Source organism: Cryptosporidium ryanae, assembly GCF_009792415.1.
Source record: "Cryptosporidium ryanae isolate 45019 chromosome Unknown contig_67, whole genome shotgun sequence".
NCBI classification, from domain to species: domain Eukaryota; phylum Apicomplexa; class Conoidasida; order Eucoccidiorida; family Cryptosporidiidae; genus Cryptosporidium; species Cryptosporidium ryanae.
This window is the reverse complement of record NW_027125508.1, coordinates 1-19,457: the sequence shown is the minus strand read 5'-3', so window position 1 is coordinate 19,457 and position 19,457 is coordinate 1. Positions and strand designations below refer to the sequence as shown.

Below are 19,457 nucleotides of genomic sequence, written 5' to 3'. Positions count from 1 at the left end.
ATTATGATACAAAGTAATTATTAAAAGCGATAGAAGAAAATAACTGATCTGTTAGTACAATAATTTTATATTCTTGGTTATTAATTTCTTTTTTTAAAAGAGTTGACAGTTTTTCAATTTCGAGTATTTCATATATGGACACATTACCTATTATATTTACTATTATCGTCTTTTTACAGGCATCATTGTTGTTCTTTATCCTAAGCATATTCAGGTCTGAAAGTATAAAGTTATCGTATTCTTCTTGTGAATCAGATTCACTTTTGTTTTTTTTAGTTATAGTAAGCAATATTTGCGATATGAGAGTTGAGAATTCCCGAGGGTAATTGTTTTTTTTAGGCAATAGTGGGGAAAATTGGAAGTTCCTGTACTCTTTATAATTTATTTTGCTTCTTGAGTTCCTGATATCATTTAACTTTAGCTTGATTTTGCTATTCAAACACGTATTACCAGTACCATAATGTGATAATTTGCAATCAGGTCCTTCGTAACTTGAGCATGAAATAGCCAATGATAACATTTTATCACTATAGAGATTATTTTGTTCAGAACAGTAAACATCGTTATTGCTTGTTAATATATTTTCAAATGAAGAAGTGGTGAATTTTTTCTTGAGATCCTTTACAAATATTGAGCTGTATGAATTTAAATGCTCTATTGGAAACACTTGCAGCAAAAATATATGTATTATACCCAAGAACACGGTTGCGTCTATACTTAAACTACTTAATTCCGAATTTTCAAAAACACTCTTATCGTAGTTCTCAAACTTGGTCAATATATCAGTTACAGAGTCAGGCAACAATTTTGTCCTTATGTTCAGTAATACACTCACTAGTTCTTTTATTATGTCGCACTCCTCGCTTAAATTGTCGCTTTCAGTGTTAATGCCAAAATCACAAGTTGCGTTAGAATTATTATCGACTATTTCATTTTCGTATATATAACGCAAATATTCTTTGATTGTACTTAACAGTAGGACTCTTTTTCTACTTGTACTGAGTGAGCAAGTTTTATACTGCAATTCCAACAACTGGTTCCAAAATAGCTTTGTATAATTCGACTGCTTTATATTTGAAAGTAAATATAACCATGAATTGTCGCCAAATAATTTAGTGTTTGTTCTAAACAATGACCTAATTTTAGATACTACACTCTTTCTTTTTTCGAAAACAAACTCTTTCTCTCCTGATCTCACCAATATTTCCAAGTCCTCCAAGGACGATATGAATTTGTACGATAGCACCGGATAATTCTCTGATAATAATAAATCCTTTTGGAGTTTATCCGGATCCAACATTATTGACAAATATATTGGATTCGTTATTTGTTCCATATCTTTTTCGTAATTCTCTTCAAAAGCTTCCATTTTCTCACACGAATTACTGCCAATGTCACTGTTTTCCTGAACATATTCCAGTCTTTTATTTATTAACTCGTCCATGTATTCGATTGTCCCATCATCGAATCTCGTGAATATACCCTCGTCACTTACATTCATATTTTTAATTGGCGAATATATAGGCGATATTAAATCCATACTCCTATCCATAAATAATATAGTTATTTCATTTGAACCAACTTCCTTTTCATGTTTAGCGTTAAAACCATTCATACGCCTTATTATCTCATTATAACTATTGTAGAATGTGTCAGATATAATTTTTGAACTTGGTCCTAGTGACAATAAATTTATATTTGCTTTATTTAAAGCAATATTAAATTCTCGCAAAATGAATGTTAACATCTGTAAAACGTGCCTTGAGTACTTTAATTTTAGTTCTAACGGCAGATTGTCTAGATCAAGCAAATTTATATTTTTCCTTACACTATCTACACTAAATAACTTTGGAATTACATATTTGTTATTATTTTTCTTCCTCTCAATGTTCACTTTTTTGTATATTTCATCCAAGTCTGATTCTAAAAGGGGATTCAACAATTCAGTGTATTCCGTACATGTGCATATAGATGATATCGTTTTGCTTCCGAACAAGGCACTAATATCACAGTAAAATAAGCTTTTTAAATTTAACTCTTTTATTCTTAATACGGTTTTATCTTTTTCTTTTTGCTCCATATATATAAAATTTTGCATACTACTAAAATCAAAATTTGTAGTACTTCTATTGTTGTATTCGTATTTCAATATACCCATTATTTTCGAATACTCAATGTGTATCTCAGAGTTATAGGGCACAAATATGTTTATATTCGTTACTAATATTCCAGTTTTTTCAAGCTCTCTTAGTGCCTCAATTATATTCCCTAATAAATCTATCAAAGGCTCCTGAATTATAAATGTGATGCTGTTTACCTTTGCATCCAAATGTGATAATATTGACTTTACACTTTTGCCTATATTTTCCCAAGTTAAACAAAATATATCGAAATCCAATAGGTCCGAAACCACGTCTCCTACAAATAAACATTTCTCCACCTGCTTTGAAGGAATTATTAAGTCAATTAGGTTAAAAGCTTCATTGTTATAGTCGTCGTTTAATACGCCGTGTTCATTCTCTTTCATTAAATCAACGCATTTCCTGTTTTTGATTTCCTCAACCAAACTGGAGGTAACACTTGAAATCATTCAAATCAACTCAAATAACCACAATTATGGAGGTTTTAGTCCAATTGCCTTTTCAACAATTCAGCTATTCCTGTATTTCCCACTAAATAATTCAAATTCTTTGACAAACTATAGGCGGTAACCTTTTTTTCTGCCCCAACCCAATTCGCACCACCAACACCGGCATAAATAAGGCTTAGAAATAAAATGCATGAATGTAATTTACGTGACAAAAAAAAAAATATTAATTAACAAGCTCGTACTTGTATCAAATAAAGGAGGTGTGCAGTTCTTGTTTTAATGTGAAAAAACAACATAAAACTAAACGATTACATGTGATTTATTCTAACTTTTTAATTATGTTATTAAAAATCTAGTGTTTGTATATTTTAATACAAAATATTCAACTTCATGAATGCTAAACTAATAATGTCATTGCTATAAGTGACTATTTTAAACTAAAAATCATTTTTTGTTTCTTGAAATTAGAAAGTCAGCTAGTAGTTCCTGGCTGTTTACTTGCGAAAATGAGCATTCTGCCACCTTCGAACCATTAGATAATAACCATATTTTGCTACAGCATTTGAGTGACTTATAATTATGCGCAACAATGAATACAACACAGTGCCTCATGTACTTGGAAATCATCTCCTCCACTTCCAAATACTGATTATCTGATGAATTGTCAATACACGTAGAGGGCTTTTTAAAATAACCATCTCTATAATCGTTAACATTATTGTACGTCTTATTGTTCGAAAACTCTTCAGGTGGTTCATCTACCAATATTATCTTGTACTTTAATCTATGTATAAATAGTCTAGCCAAAGCAAGTTGACGTAAGTGTTTCTGTGTAAACTTATTCTTAGCTCCCAAACTCGACTTTCTTCGCTTAATTGAAGAATTTGTAGATGCATCATTGTCTATCTTAGCATAAAGTGGACTTATATTGTTAATAGATAAAAGAGTATTCTCAAGACCGCATATAGCAATGCCATCCCAAATTAATTTGTCGTCGTCTATCTCGTCGAATGGATCTAAAAATTTACGAATGGTCCAACCATCGAATCCTATTGAATTTTGTGGTAAAACACCAATATATTCATTTTCGTTCAATCTCATTTCCCGATTATACATCCATACACCATCCAGGAACACCAGACCACTATTTATAGGTGTTAGACCTAATATTGAGTTTAAAAATGTTGTTTTCCCACTGCCTGTTCTTCCAATTATGCCTATACACTCGCCGTAATTGATAAACTCATTTCTTATCCAAATACCCAGCGAATTGTTCTCGTATTCAACTTTCAGTTCATATATATTTAGTCCCTTTTTTGACAATTGTGATGAATTATTCAACTTAAACTCCTCATATGACGAGTTGTGGTATTCTTCGTTGAACTCTTTCCTTTTAGATTCTTCTAAATCGTTCAAAAACAATGAAACTCTTTCAACAGCACACATTGACTTTTCCAATGATGTAAAGGCAGTGAATGAATCATTTATCAACGGAGCATATGACATTGCATATATAAGAGCGAGACCCCAGGCACCTTCACTTACCTTTCCAATACTGGATGACTTTAGAAATCCTATATTTATGCCAAAAATATTAAATATTATCGGTACCACTGTTATACAGGCCGTTAAAGGTAACATAAGTAGCTGCATTCTTACGCTTATCCATTGTGATGCACTAAATCTCATAAACTTTATTTTTTGTAAATTGTCAATGCAATGCAAATTTCTGTCCAAGTAAACATCCTCGCATCTAAATGCACGGATTATAGGACCTCCCATCAATGCCTGTGTATAAATGTTACATACTGGTGTGTGTGCCGTTAAGTTTGACATAAACAACTCCCTAGATGTGTGTCTGAAGTATTGAAATAGCCAATACCATGCAAAACAACATATTGGAGGTATTAGCAGTAATAACCACGGGAATACATATATTATAAATCCACCTCTTATCGTAATTTCTAACACTATTGATATAAAAGAAGATATCTTAAACATCGTACTCTTGTCTATTGTTGTCATATCTAAACAAAAACGATTTATTATTTGTCCATTCGTGTTACGATCGAAAAAGTCCAAAGATGTGTTCAAAACACCTCTTAACATTTCGTTGTGTATTACGTTCGCTGCTTTTACAGTACCGTATACTTGAAGTGATTTTAGTACCAAAGTCACAGTTACTGTAATCAAAAATACAGTTATCAATCCATATAAATATCCTTTGTTTAAATCAATACTACTTTTTAACGAATTCTGGCCACTTAGATGTGCAGAAGAAGATAATGATTGGGACATAATTGTTGAGGAATTGTCATTAATAATACCTCCCTTATTTAGAGAAGATGTTTTGCTTCCACGCGAAGTGAAACCTGTCCATTCCACTAATACAAGATCTTGACCATTCTCAAATAATATACCAACTGCTATTAACACTGATAAAAATATAAATAAAGCAACACCAACTTTCGAAATATACCATTTATATAACCTAAATGGAATATTTCTACGACCACTCTCGTCTTGAAAGCCCACTATTTCCTCACTGTAAAAATCTAAAGATGAGTAACTTTCGTACTTCTTGTTTTTATTTGTTACTGTGCTACTGTCTAATCCATTTTTATCTTTTTCAATCGAATAACATCTTTTCCTTAATTCTGGCCTTTCTGAAACCTCTATAATACTGTTATTAATGTTATTACTAACAATATTACTATTATTGCTATTTACACTTGATAAAGTTGCGTTTAAATTGTTATTATCTTCAACGTTTGAAATTGACGAGTAGTCATTACTACCTATACCCGTCCCATTGCTACTTACGTCACTTACATCATCACCCAATACTCTTCCGTTGTTTTGATTGCATTTTATTTCATTTGTGTGATTTAACTTGAATAAATCATAATCAGCAATTAACTCAACCGTATTGACATCCTCGCCTTGATTAATATTCCAAATACTTAGTTCTACTCCAAACTTTTCACCCAACTCGCTTTTAGATAGTTTTTCATCAAGTAGACAAAACAACACTGTTTTATTCAATATCATTACAGTTGAGTAGTTATTTCCTACTAGTAAACCATCATTTAAGTTAAACAAATTATAAAATATTTTTCTAGCTACATTCGGATCTAAGGATGTAAAAACATCATCAAATAAAAATAATCTTGTATCAAATTTAATATTAGTATTATTTCTGTTTTCTTTAATAATATTATACTCCTCCCTATCTGTTATAAAACCATACAACGCCCTTGCTAATGTTAATCTCGATCTCTGACCACCAGATAATACATGACCACCATCATCCAACAATCTCAAATCACCCTCTTGCCATTGCAAAAAATCCTCTTTAAGCAGGCACGAGTCCACTATTTTTTGATAACGCTTCTCGTTATATGGCCTCTCAAATAATATTGCAGATCTTATTGTTCCAATTGGTATCCATGGTTCCTCACTACAATAACCTATTGTGTTATCTTGATTATTCAAAAACCTTACACCCTTCTTTGAATATATCTCTCCCAATATACCACATAATAACGTACTTTTTCCAGATCCTGTTCCGCCTACTATTAAATGACACGAATTACCCAAAATTTTCATTTCTGGAACATATAATTTAAAATTGTTCCTGCATTCACTATCCTTAGATTCCCAATTATACTCCAGTCCGTTTAAATAAACACTTATGTTGTTGTACTGTGCTCTAATAGGCAAATATTCATCTGATATATGTTGAAGATCCTTTAAATCCACATTTATGTTACTATTAACAGATTCTGTTTTGGGTATTAATGGCGTTTTTTCATCTTTTCGGTTCTCTCCAAAAATACCAATGCTTAATTTATCATTTTCAAATTCACTGTTTTCCAAATCATCGCCTGAATAGCCTAAGTGATAACTGAATCTCTTTAGTGATATCCAACCTTCAATAACCATATTTAATGAACTCGGAATCGATCGAAGTATTCCTGCAACATAATTTATCACTTGTATTAACGGTATTATATCAGAAGCTTTAAAATCCAACTCTTTTAGTGAACTATGACTTATATTGCCTCCAGGTGAGAATCCAGGTATGTTAAGGGCATTTCTGGTATGATATATCATTATTGCAACCACTGACCCTGAAATTGCTATTCTAAAGAATATATTTGACAAAATGGAAAATAGTATAATATTACACAAACATACTATTTCTTTCCTTCTGACATTAAGCACACTTTCCTCTGCAAATCTAGACCAACCTAATATCCGAATTCCTCTTACTTTGCTTAATACCTCGTGAAGCTTAGCCAAACGTTTGTCTCGCCAATACAACAATGGTCCCTTTAACAATGCTGACAACACATCAACAATTATCATTAATATTATCATTGCAATCATTAATATCACACCGGGTATTGCTGATTCTCCTATATTTTTATACATTAAAAGTGATGCAACCAATAATCTGAAAGGAAGGAGAATAAAGTGTGTCATTGCCATAATTAAGTCTTCTATATCGTCTACGTCTACCATCAATAAATTAAATGCATTAGTTGAAGAGGTATAGTTAACATTAATTACTCCGTCATTGCTTTCTTTGGTATTTGAAGGAGTATAATTAAAATCATTATTATTTTCAGATTTAACACTTGTACCTATATCAAGACACACATCATCTTTAAGCAATTCTTTGTCAAATGAATCTATGTCGAGTTTTGTATCTTCCAAATTAGTTATTTTTTTGCCATTCGCCAGTACATTTCTAACACATGATTTGTTCTCCAACAAGTTTTTGAAAATAGATGTTTTTAAACATGTTTGTATTCTTAATACAACTCTAGACTCCCAAAAATTGAATTGCGTATTTATATATACATGTACCAAGTGAAAAAATAATAATAAGAAGGCATTCTTAAAACCACTATCAACTGCCTTCATTCTATCTTCCCTTAAACCAGTTTTTTCTGCTTTATTTTCAAATTCCTTATATTCTATAAAACATCGCACCACAGTATTATAAACATATTGGCAAATCTCCCATGAACCTTTTAGTGTTATTAACATTATTAACTGACCGTATAAACACTTCCAAAGTGCCCTTACAACTAACACCTTACGATCAAATGAAGACATCTCCTTTATTCGCTCTTTTTCTACTGCGTTCTCGAACATTTTATACCAATATTCAGTACCATCCGAATCTGGAAGATCAGGCAATATGTTTGAGGGAAGTGATCTTTTAGATCCCAAATATACCCACTTCGTAACCCATGAGAACTGAAGATATGAATACAAGAAGCTCAACCAGCTTTGATTTTTCTTTTTTGAAATGGGGTTCTCTTTAGAGCATAAATCTTCATTACCCAATTTTTCTTCATTTTTAAAGGAACCAATAACTCCCATCTCTTTCTCTCTATATATCTACTTTCCTTGCTATTCAAAACTAAGTTTCAATTCAACTTAAATTTATAAAAAAGATTTAAATATGTATATTTTTATTTACATATGAATAACTCCTAAATTTCAAACCATTTATTATAATATTTCAAAAAAAAATGTATTAAAACTATACATTAAAAAATTAAAAGTATTCTGATTCACTTTCAATAAATAAAATATAACCAATTATATGTTATTACCTTTTTTCTAGAGTGAGTAAACAAAATAACCAAACATAGAAATGTGTCCCTTTGTAATGTCAAAAAAATTTAGTAAATTAACATAACCTTCTGCTTAAAAATCATTTAAAAAAATCAAATGTAAACTTGAAAAAAAAAAACTATTGAATCCTATCCTATTTATTCAATCTTAAATCGTTTATTTTTCTTTGTCTTCAACTTTTTCACATTAACTTTTCAACGATGATAATGGGTTTGGGATTCAAAAAAAAGGATTAGGCGCCATAAGAGTGTAATTTAATAGATGATATATTACACCTGAAATTAGGAGAATAAATAAGCCTAGTAACATTTAAGAAAATGACTGCGTCAACAAAACTTAGTAATATTCGCTGCAATAACAAAGTCTTTTTGTGATCACACTCTTTAAGAAAAAACCTTTTGGAATATTCATTAACAATAAATTTTAAATATACTTGTCTTTTTCCCCATTTCATCTACCAAAATTAACTCTTTGAGCTACCGCCATTTATGGGTCGCTCAATAAAAAATAACACAGTTTTTTATTTGTTTTATAATTTCAATGCAACTGTCATCTCTTTCATAAATTTCATTATTAATGAACCAATTAATTATTTCGTTGACTATACTTTTGGCACATGTGTCTCTTTTTAACGAGTTGTTACACTTTTGCATAATGTTGAATGATAGTAGATATAGTGATTTTCTAATAGTTGGGTCCTGAAATAGAGAGTTCTCTTTTGTATTTATCCCAAATATAATCTCAAGTCCGAAAGTGTAAATTTGATTTGTGTGAACGTTGTTTACTGACGTATTTAAAATGATGTTGTTAAATAACTCCAAGGAAGTTATGAAGAATATGTTTGGAATTTTTTCATACTGCACTTGTTGTGACTGTTTTATGATATCAATTAAATATTTAACCAAATTTGATGACCAAATTAATGAATACTTATCAAATAAATTAATCGCAGATTTGTTTTTCTTTCCGTTAAAAGAGTATGAAGTGGTATGTTTGCTGTTATTTTCGTGGTTGTTTTCCCTGTAATTTGATAGATTCCTACAAGCCAGAATTAATGAATTTAAAAGTAAAATTTTTGTGTCCATTGGAATTGAATTATTAATGTTACAAGCGTAACCAATAATATGAGTTGTGATTAATTCTGTCTTTAGTTCTATTATCTTTGATATTACTAACAAAGATGTGTATCTTAGTTCTTTCTCATTAAATGATATTAGCTTATCTATTAGTGGTATGATTATATAGTCATAGTCTGACGTGTCTTCTTTTATATTTAAAAGTAAATCATTCAATACTTGGAGCAATATTTCCTCTTTATCTAAAATTTGCGAGGATTTTTTGTCATCAGTGTAAAAAGTTATTAGTTCAAAAGACTTAATAACAACTTTTGACTGAGGTTTTAAATTATCGTTCTGACTTAATTTCGAACAACTTATTTGACTAGATTTAAGAGAATCTTTTTTTTTAATGTTTGGAGCATTGTCCCAGAAAACATCATCACTATCATGAATAACATGTTTACCTTTAGAACTGTCTAATTTCTTAACAAATAGTTGGTTATTATCTTCTTCTAAGCCATCCTTAGCTTTTGCATTTTCATCTAATAGCCCCCCATTGACAATTGAAACAGTTTTCTCGTCTATATTTCTACTTGAAACAATGATTGTATTAGTTGAGTGTTTTAAGTGATACAAGTACCTTCTTTTTATAGAATCGTTCAAACAATTTAATTCTTCAAACTTTGGAGTTTCTTCTGTTGTTAAATATCCATTATTTTCATTAAATTGTTCATTTGAAGGAAACAATAAAGTTAGAACATTAAAATAAAATTCACCCAAGTACATTGATGAATAACGTACTATTGGATCAATGCTTTTAAGTCTTGCTTGTATTCCATTTGAAACGAATATATAGTGACTAGATAGTAATTCAGATACAGTTTTATCAAATTCATTTGTTGAGGCTTTAATAAATAAAACAATTGATATCAATTTAATAATTAACACAGATAGAGTATATGAATTTTTTTCTGAATCGTCATTTAACTCCCATTGTTTTAATAAGGTTTCTAAAGTTTTCTTGTAAAATTCAAAGTAATCAATAAATTTTTCGCAAAATAAGTCCAGCATCCCACAATTATGATTTTCTCCTTTCTCCATGTTAGCTTTAAAAAATATTATATAGTCAAATTCACCTTTAAGAAAAGTAATTTTATCCACTTGACTCTTATTCGATATATTCAATAATGAAATATCTAGGAAAGAGATACACAAATTTAAAGATAGCTTCTCTTTAAACAAAGTTTGAATACAAATTTCGTTATTATTAATTATACAGTAATCTGTAATAGCAGAGAGTAAATTTAATGTTAAACTTTTATCTGGCAAATCCACTATTGTAATTCTTTCGCTAATTACAGTAATATTCTTTTCTTCTATTTGATTTAACAATTGTAATATAAACCTCTCTGTAATCTTCTTGTCATCAATATGGGTTAAAATTTTAATTACATTTAAAAAAACCCTCTTAATATCAAACTCTATTTCTTTAAAACTATAATATGTATTCCCATTTATAATATCAGTAAATAGCACACACAAGTTTTTGCAATAACCTCTCGTAAACATTCTCTTAAAAAAATATCTTAGAAAATTAATGCATTTACTATCACAATCAATATTTATATTTTTTTTATTTATAGTGTCCAAAGTTGATATCCACAGATAATTAAAAAAATTATTCTCTTGTAGTTCAAATGGTATGTGTTCTTCTAAAATAAATGGACTCACATTGTGTTTTGAATTAGAAAAGGTTTCAACTATTATATTCATTGAAAAAAATGGTACTTTAAATAAATTACTAAGCAATTGAAAAATTAATTCATCCTTACAACTGTTTGAATCCTCCCTGGATATTGTAATGTAATAATTAAATAAGTCGTTAACTGCGTTTCCGTTTTTCATATATTCAGACAAAAAAACGAATTCTGTAATAACTTTGCTGTTTTTTTTGTTCATATTATTCTTAATGTCACTTTTGAACAACTTAATTTTATCATATATCATCTTCAAGCGATTAACTAGTATTAAAAAAATTATTATTCTTGTATCTTCATTCTTTTTTACTATTAAATCAACCATCTCAATTACCTCAGTTATTTCCAAGTCAATTAATTCATTTTTGTTAAGTACTTCAAAAAACGCACTTAATTCCGATTTGGAGTGCTTTAAGTTTTTTATTTCATTTACAATTAGTTCCTCCTCCATATCTTGACGTAATTTATAACTTAAATTATGGCCTATTTAACAAAATTATATTCGTTATTTTTATTTGCCTAATTTAAATTTTTTAAATAAGTCATTTTTTACCGGTATGTAATATTTGGGAAAAAAGTCATGCTAAAAAACTTTTATTTAGAATACCGGTATTTATTTTAAAAAATTATCCACATTAAAAATAACTAGTTGAGTGAAAAAAAATAATCATCATAATAAATAGAGGGTCATAACCATTGCTTTTTGGACTGATAGTGAGTACAAATCAAATGAGGAGAGAGCATCTTAGTGTTATATAATATTTGTTATCACAGAGAAGCAAAATAGAGTTGGATAACAACACTGAGAAGAAGAATTGACAATAAAAAAAAGGTTTTGTTTTTAATATTAATTTTCTGGTATTTTTACACGTATTGTAGCCTAACAGGCATTAAATGATAGACACAATTAAAAAAATTAAAAAAGTGGGAAATAAGCTGGACAATGGGAAGTGGGTTCAATCTTCGCTAAAAAACTTTGTAAATGATTCAGGAGAAGCTACAAGTAAAGTCGAAAACAATGATGGGTATTATAATTCTGAAGATGAGAGGATAAATAGAATGAAGGAAATACAAAATAATATAAAAATGGAGAAAATAGAGGAAGATAATTTGAATGAGTTATTTGAGGGATACAAATTGAGAATAAGCAAAGTAAGGCAGAAGATTAAAGAATGTAGCACTAAAGATAAAGATATAAATTTGTATAGAGATGAGATTGTAGAAGCCTTAAAATGGTGTTTAAGCGAAATAAAAATACCTGGATATAGAGTGGGTCAGGAGGAGGTGATACACAAACTAGTTTGCGACAGAAGAGATGTTGTATTAATACTTCCAACTGGAGGCGGAAAGTCACTAACATATCAACTACCAAGTTTGTTAAGATTTTATCAGAAAAAAGTGAGGGAAATACCACCGCTAAGTAAGGGAATGGTAACAGTTGTGGTTAGCCCACTAATAGCGCTGATAGAGGACCAAATAAATTCATTAAAAAAGTGGGGAATAAAGTCCAACGGCTTAAGCACGGCAATTGTGCAAAAAAGCGAGGAAAGTCAATCTGTAAACAAAGCATTGGAAGAATTGTATACTGATTTGAGCAGAAAAACACCACAAAATAGCATAGTGTACATAACTCCAGAAAGTTTTGGCACAGAGAGGGTTTTAAATTGCTTGTATAATTTATATATAAATAATAATTTATTTTGCTTTGCAATTGACGAAGCACATTGCATAAGCGAGTGGGGTCACGATTTTAGAGTTGCATATAGAAGACTTGGTAACATAAAGAATGTGTTTTCAGATATTCCAATACTGGCTTGCACGGCGACAGCGTCTCCAAAGGTCCAAAATGATATACTGGATGTATTAAAGTTGGCAAATCCATATATATCAATAAATTCGTTCAATAGACCAAATATACACTATACAGTGTACAATACTGACAAAAATGACTATTTGAATAATCTATCACAAGAGGAAATAATACTGAATAGTATATTGTACATGAATGAGTATTTCAGTAGACTGAACAAAAAAGATAGTGATTATGGCCATGACAACTTTTCTGAAAGTAAAAAACCAAACACAGAAAGTGGCAAAATAATGGGGATTGTGTATGTAAACAAAAGGAAATCAAGCGAGACTCTGTCAAAGTATTTGAACGATAACGGAATAAATAGCAAATGCTATCATGCGGGGTTGTCATTAAAGTTGCGAACAGAAATACAAAACGAGTGGCTGGACGACAAAATACAGGTATTAGTCGGAACAATTGCATTTGGAATGGGGGTGCATAAATCAAATGTGAGGTTTGTAATACATTCGTCTATTCCAGACAGCATAGATTCATACTACCAACAAAGCGGAAGAGCAGGACGTGATTCAAAATACTCCAGGGCCATGTTGTTCTACTCTAAAAAGGATATACAAACACTAAATTGCATAAAAAGAAAATCTTTGCAGTATTTATATTTAAAGTCTAAGGAAAAGGCAAATCAGTCTTATGAAAAATACCAAAACAACATAAATTCAGTAGTAGAGTTTGCTCAGTGCAACATCAAATTGGATGATGATTTTGATGTTCATCCAGGTGGAGAGGGAGACGAAAGATTTCAAAATGCAGTTGATTACCAACTAAACTTAAATAAATACGGCGAATGTAGAAGAAGACATCTTCTGGGTTATTTTGGTGAAAAATACAATAACAAAGGTAAAAGTGACTATCACTGTTGCGACGTATGTGACAGCAAGTACAACAAGGAGAGATTGAATCATTCTTTTTTGAATTACATATCAGTAAACAATGTGACAGGCCATAAATTCAAAAATAATTTTTGTTATCCTAAAAAATTCAGCAACAGTCTTGACTATAAATACGAATACGATAATTACAACGACAATGAAAACGATGATTATTGCTTCAATCAGAATAAAAACTATTCTAGCAAGTTTACAACGGCTAAATCGGTAATGATGAATAAAAATGACTTAAATAATAAATTTGCATCCGCACTAACTGCAAACAACAAACTTAAAGTAATGGGGGTCAATTACTCGGACAGACTTAAGATATTGGAGGAGGAGGAAAGTAAAATGGAGATGAGTGAAAACAAGCATCACGACGTCGGGAGTGGTTCCTCTAGCATTTTGAGATCCATTAGGAACTCAATGGCTAAAAAAAGACCTCTGATATAGTTGCTTTCTCCAAATTAAAGAATACCTTTGCCTGACCGAATTTCATTCGCACAAGCAAAAATTCAAGATGTTATTGCTTTTCATTGTTTATTAACTAATTAGCATCCGTTTAACAAATTGGTCGAAATTGAATTAAAAAGTTCTTGCTTAGTTTCGCTTTGACAGACTGCCTTTTTCTCCCTCGGTTCTTTCCAAAAGAGAGTATTCAGGGATGCCACTCGGATGTATCGCTTAACACACCGGGAATTCGTACTGGAGAGGGACTACTCGCGCCAGGGGCAACTGAAATCCCGTCTTTCTCTGGTTTATCCTTCCTATACTGAAAGCAAACCGGCTTCAAGTTCAGTATTCCACTAAAAGTGGGTAGTCCTACGCAGCAACAAAGACCGAAGCAGACACAAAAGGAGCGATTAATTGATTAAAGTGACAGCAACTCATTGAAAAAACGGCATTTCTGCAGCAGAAGGGCCTTTATCCTACTTAAGAGTGTTATTAGGTCCCACATATGCACGAATTGCGTCCTTTTGACTCGCTACTTCACTTTTTCAACCTATAAAATGTTGACTTCCTTTCTAATCAATATTACACCTCATACAAAAACTATTCATCAATGCGGACGAAGACTCCACGTCAACACTGCATGTGCTTCGCAATATTCCAACCAGAAAATAACCAATTTGCACCAGAAGCAACACACCAAAAATTTAATTAATTACTCCAACTCCAAGTACATGCCTATAAAAACACGTACCCGCGCATGCAATCATATTTTACTTAATGTACCGACAAATATCATAGGTACCGGAAATAGAAATAAACGACATTATACCCTTCTTTTGCAATAGAGAACTGAACTGATTAGCAAAAAATATACTTTTACTTTTTATATATGTAAGTGTTATCACTCAACATCAGTGAAAGAAGATGTTAAGGCCTTGTTTCTTGCAATATTGGGTAAAATAAAGAACGATCAGGCACTATATTGGAACTGTTAGTGGAACATAAACGGATAGTCATTACAGAAGTTCTTTCAACTTCGGCAGATAAATTGGGTTTTCTTTTTTTGCAAAATGCTTGTTCTGCGATCGAGATTCCGTCGTTACTTGAGGGACTCTTTACACATAGTCTTTAAAACAATACGGCATTCATTTCTTATGTATAATGGTTTCAGAAATGGAGGGGAAATTTTCAGCACCAGCTCTTTTGCTCTCCCTCAAAGAAGCACCGCTCTCCGCAATGAACGATTTGTTATTACCACCACTCTCGTTCTCATTATCGTTTCCCTCCCCATACTCATCGTACACCTCCTCACCCTCCTGTTCAAATTTATGATAACCTGCATCCACATATTCCTCCTCTCTGTCTTCCCTGTGGCTAACTTCCCCAGTCAACTGGCAAGTACGCTGTTTACTGTTTTCACGAGATACGTTCTCTTTGCATCCTTCTGTCTCTGAAACGCAACTCTCTTCCTCCTCATAAACGCCGCACTCGTCAGACCCAGCATCAACACGGCCCACAAATTCATCTCTTCCACCACTTGGACAGAGACTCTCGCCATGGACAGTTGGCACAGCAGCGTTTGATTTGCTCGGTATTTTGGTGGTTTTTCCGTTACTCTTTTTTTTGTTTTCACTTGCGTTGGCATTTAAAGTAGCTCCTTTACCACTGTCAACTTTTTGAGAAACGCATTTGGCTTTCTTTTTATTCTTTTTCTTTTTATTAACGTCAGATTTGTCTTTTGATAAATCGTTATTCTTATTTTTAAAGTTTGCAGCGTCAATCCTTAAAACGGGATTTGTTATATACATATCCCTGGTCTCGGTATTAAAGTGTGAATTGCTACCATAATTGCTGCAACCATTCCCAGTTTTTTTGTCGTTCCCATTTACCTTAATACAGACTTCAAAATTCTTTTTATTCACATTGCCGTCGGCACTACCTAAGTTGACGCCAATCAGCTCTCTCATCAACAGTCTCACTAGAAAATCCTCATACTGCTGTTGGCCGCTTCCTTGTGTGAATCTACTACACAGTCTTTTGTACAATGCAACCACCAACTCACAATTTGAACATCTTTTCAAAGGAAAACCCGTGACGGGAGCGTTGAACGGCAACCTGGAGAGACGTTCCTGTTCGTACAAGTTCCTTCCAACCTCCATGCCGGGCCTTAACTGGGGATGAACGCCATTTACATGATGGTCACTGTAATGGGGTTGGAGTTGGCTATTGCAACCCAAACGATTAAGATGCTGACTGGAGTGGTTAATGCGAGGAACATCATTAAAACACAATCTCTTGACCTCGAAATCTTCGAAATTTTGAATTCCGTTACCAATAAAGTTTCTTGGGAAGCAACTTCCATTCATCGCGAAGTAGTTGTCGCTAGCAACTCTCATTTCAAGCAGCTTCCTCTTTGCCTCCAATACAGTTTTCCTCACATCGTGCAGCCCTTCCCTTGGATCAAGATTCGTAATACGGGCAGTTCGGCTGCTGTCATTAGAAACGTTGCTATGAGCGCCAGAGTAATCATGGCCCTGGGAGCCGGAACTGCCCAAGTATGCGCCGCCGTTATGGCTGGCTTGAATATAATCAGGACCTTGATCGTAATAGCGAGCACTATTCATATCCTTGGGACCGAGGCGCCTCCTTGTATGGATGTTATCGTCAGAAGCAGTGCCTTTGTCGCAAACTTCCCCAACAAAGCCGCTATAATGAGGGTTATTTCTATTGTTAAGCCTCTGAATGTGATTAACAGCAAACTCTTTATCTGGAGCGACGAGTCCCGTGTTGCAACCACCATATTTACCGATCCTTTTGCAGTCGTTTTCCTTTTCGTTATCATTCTCTTTAAATGGTCCAGTATTACAAATCGTGAAATCTCCCAAACCGTTGTTTGCAATTGAATTCCCCAAAAACGCAGCTCCTCGCTGAAGCAGTGCAGGAGCTGAAACACGGGAAAAGGGCATAACAAAACAGCTATTCCCCATTCCTGTTTTAAACATCGTTGGCTGCGGAGGACCACGCGGAGAAACCTGAGACGAAACATCGTTCATCCCTGGACCAATACCGAAACCTGTATCTGCAGGTAAAAAGTGCGCTCCAGATGGGTGTCTGTAAAATATATGTGGTGGGTACTGTTGTGCACTTTGAAGATAATGGTGGCCGTTAATGTTCACGCAATCGTCAGGCTTGGCTTTCACGTCTTTCTTTTTGTTCTTTCTTTTATTCTTTCTACTCTTTCCTCCAGTCTTAATTTCTTCGCCACCAGTGTTAGTGTTTATATTAAATCCATTTTCGCCCTGTGGCGGTGGTATTGGAGCTTCCAACTGGGGAGCATTTTTATTATTATTAAGAGTCACTCCTGTAAAAGGGTGACAGGGGGGGGATGAGGTCACAACGTGTTCTGTCTCTGAAGATCGGTCAGAACAAACTCCAGTGGCAACATTGTCATCGCGTGGAGGGCCGGGTGCCAGCATATTTGTCTGAATTTGCTTCGAATTATTACTATCATCCGCAAGTAATTTAAAGTGTTGTTCGCCGCTGTTTGAAATCATTGAAAGGAAGCTCGCAATTTTGTGCTCTGACTTCACTCCAACCTTGAGCTTCTTCCCACGAACAGTCTGCTCTCTGAGCCAAAGAACTACCTCTTTAGTCAACTCCTCGTTTATCAGTGTTATAAACCACGTACCATCTATCTCTCTCTTTACACCCAACACACAGCTAGAAACTCCGTCTCCTTTATCGTCAAACTCCGAAATCTGAGGGCAATTAATTAACAATTCGCAAAGCTCCTCCTCGCTGATCGACGTACCATCGGCCAAGTCACGCAGTATCAAGGTAGTCCTCTCTCCGTCCAGTTTTGGCTTTACATATATTCTCCTTGCACCGAAGTTTCTGATAAAATTGTTCAACTCCTCTGTCACCTGACCCAAATCGAGCTCACATCTCGTCCTCTCTATTTTAAAATTAAATGAAATTATTTCAGTCTTTTTTATCTCGCTGCCGCCTACAGCACAAATATCTAGTCGTGGGGAAATGGTTGCCGCCAAAAGTGTTGCATGCATTAGTTCTCTATAATATCTGGGCGATAATAAATTCTTTTCCTTTGTGGATAGATTAACTGCACCATCCTTGTTGGAAAAACGGTCGCAATCATCTTTATTATTCTCTTTGTCTTGATCTGTGTGTTCTCCGGATTGCTTACTATCGAACAATTTGTGGAAATCCTTTTCAAACCTTTTGAAGCGTTTTAACTCGAGGATTGAGTGCAAAGATATACCCATTACCTCGGAGTCAAAGTAGGAACGGATCTTGGCATTTTCCAAAATGCTTTCTCTACTTAAAACTGCTTCCAATTCAGTTTTAAATGTATGCAACAAAGTAATAATTTCATCAGTACTCCTTGAATTACAGTTGTTGCCTAACATTCTTTATCTACATATATAATGTTTATATGTTTACTCACTATTTGAATGTTTTATTCTCTTCCAAAGCATAAATTGTGATAAATCAACTGCTTTATTTTGTACCAAAATTTCACTTCGTTTTAATTAGTCAGAATGTTTATCCTCGAAATATTTTGCTGTTCGTCATATGACGGATAATCTTATTAATTACTTAAAAAGGAAATTTGTTAAGTTGGAATAGCGTTACTAAAAATAATGGCTCAATGGTGTCCTTTAACATAAATGATTATCATCAAGTATATTTTGCTTTTTAATTAGTAGCTTATTTATCGAGAGCTTTATCTACCCTTACGATATTATGTACTAGGTACATCTATTATTAATATTATGTTCAATGTTACTGTTAAATATTACGCCTTTTCAATAATACCACTGTTATTATGTCGTTAATCTTCGTAACTAATCTATGTTTGAATTCGGAAAAGGGGTTACAAGAAAACCACCAGTTCTAATACCTTTGTTTGCCTTAATATTTAGCCAGCTTAATTTTGTTGAGGCTAAAACAAAAGCAAAACACCTAACAGTGTGCTATAGCTTTATCATACACTGGAATAGACGAACCAACGCCGGTATTAATATATCGTGTATCCCAATGCCTTTATTACTATACTATATTATAACAATAATATATTGTTATATTATTCCTCCTGTCTTTCAACTTTCCTAAATTGTATCTTTTAATGTATTAATTTTAGATTATTATTTTATTACCCCTCCTTCCCCCCATTCTCCTCCCCCT

General features: G+C 32.8%; 5 protein-coding genes across 5 annotated transcripts; 1 reads left to right on the top strand and 4 right to left on the bottom strand.

Annotated features, from left to right (window-relative positions):
• Position 1: 1 nt before the first annotated feature.
• On the bottom strand, positions 2-2,590 carry FG386_003173 (uncharacterized protein; the record flags this gene model as incomplete). Its single annotated transcript, XM_067342401.1, has 1 exon — positions 2-2,590. The coding sequence occupies one exon, from the start codon at positions 2,588-2,590 to the stop codon at positions 2-4; it is 2,589 nt and encodes an 862-aa protein (XP_067198547.1).
• A 444-nt stretch (positions 2,591-3,034) lies between these two features.
• On the bottom strand, positions 3,035-7,987 carry FG386_003162 (ATP-binding cassette protein 2; the record flags this gene model as incomplete). Its single annotated transcript, XM_067342390.1, has 1 exon — positions 3,035-7,987. One exon carries the CDS (start codon positions 7,985-7,987, stop codon positions 3,035-3,037), a length of 4,953 nt encoding a protein of 1,650 aa, XP_067198536.1.
• A 755-nt stretch (positions 7,988-8,742) lies between these two features.
• FG386_003151 (uncharacterized protein) lies at positions 8,743-11,511 on the bottom strand (the record flags this gene model as incomplete). The annotated part of the gene is made up of 1 exon (XM_067342379.1): positions 8,743-11,511. The coding sequence occupies one exon, from the start codon at positions 11,509-11,511 to the stop codon at positions 8,743-8,745; it is 2,769 nt and encodes a 922-aa protein (XP_067198525.1).
• Positions 11,512-11,954: 443 nt separating this feature from the next.
• Positions 11,955-14,252, top strand: FG386_003140 (uncharacterized protein; the record flags this gene model as incomplete). Its single annotated transcript, XM_067342368.1, has 1 exon — positions 11,955-14,252. The coding sequence occupies one exon, from the start codon at positions 11,955-11,957 to the stop codon at positions 14,250-14,252; it is 2,298 nt and encodes a 765-aa protein (XP_067198514.1).
• A 1,145-nt stretch (positions 14,253-15,397) lies between these two features.
• Positions 15,398-18,679, bottom strand: FG386_003129 (uncharacterized protein; the record flags this gene model as incomplete). Its single annotated transcript, XM_067342357.1, has 1 exon — positions 15,398-18,679. One exon carries the CDS (start codon positions 18,677-18,679, stop codon positions 15,398-15,400), a length of 3,282 nt encoding a protein of 1,093 aa, XP_067198503.1.
• Positions 18,680-19,457: the final 778 nt, after the last annotated feature.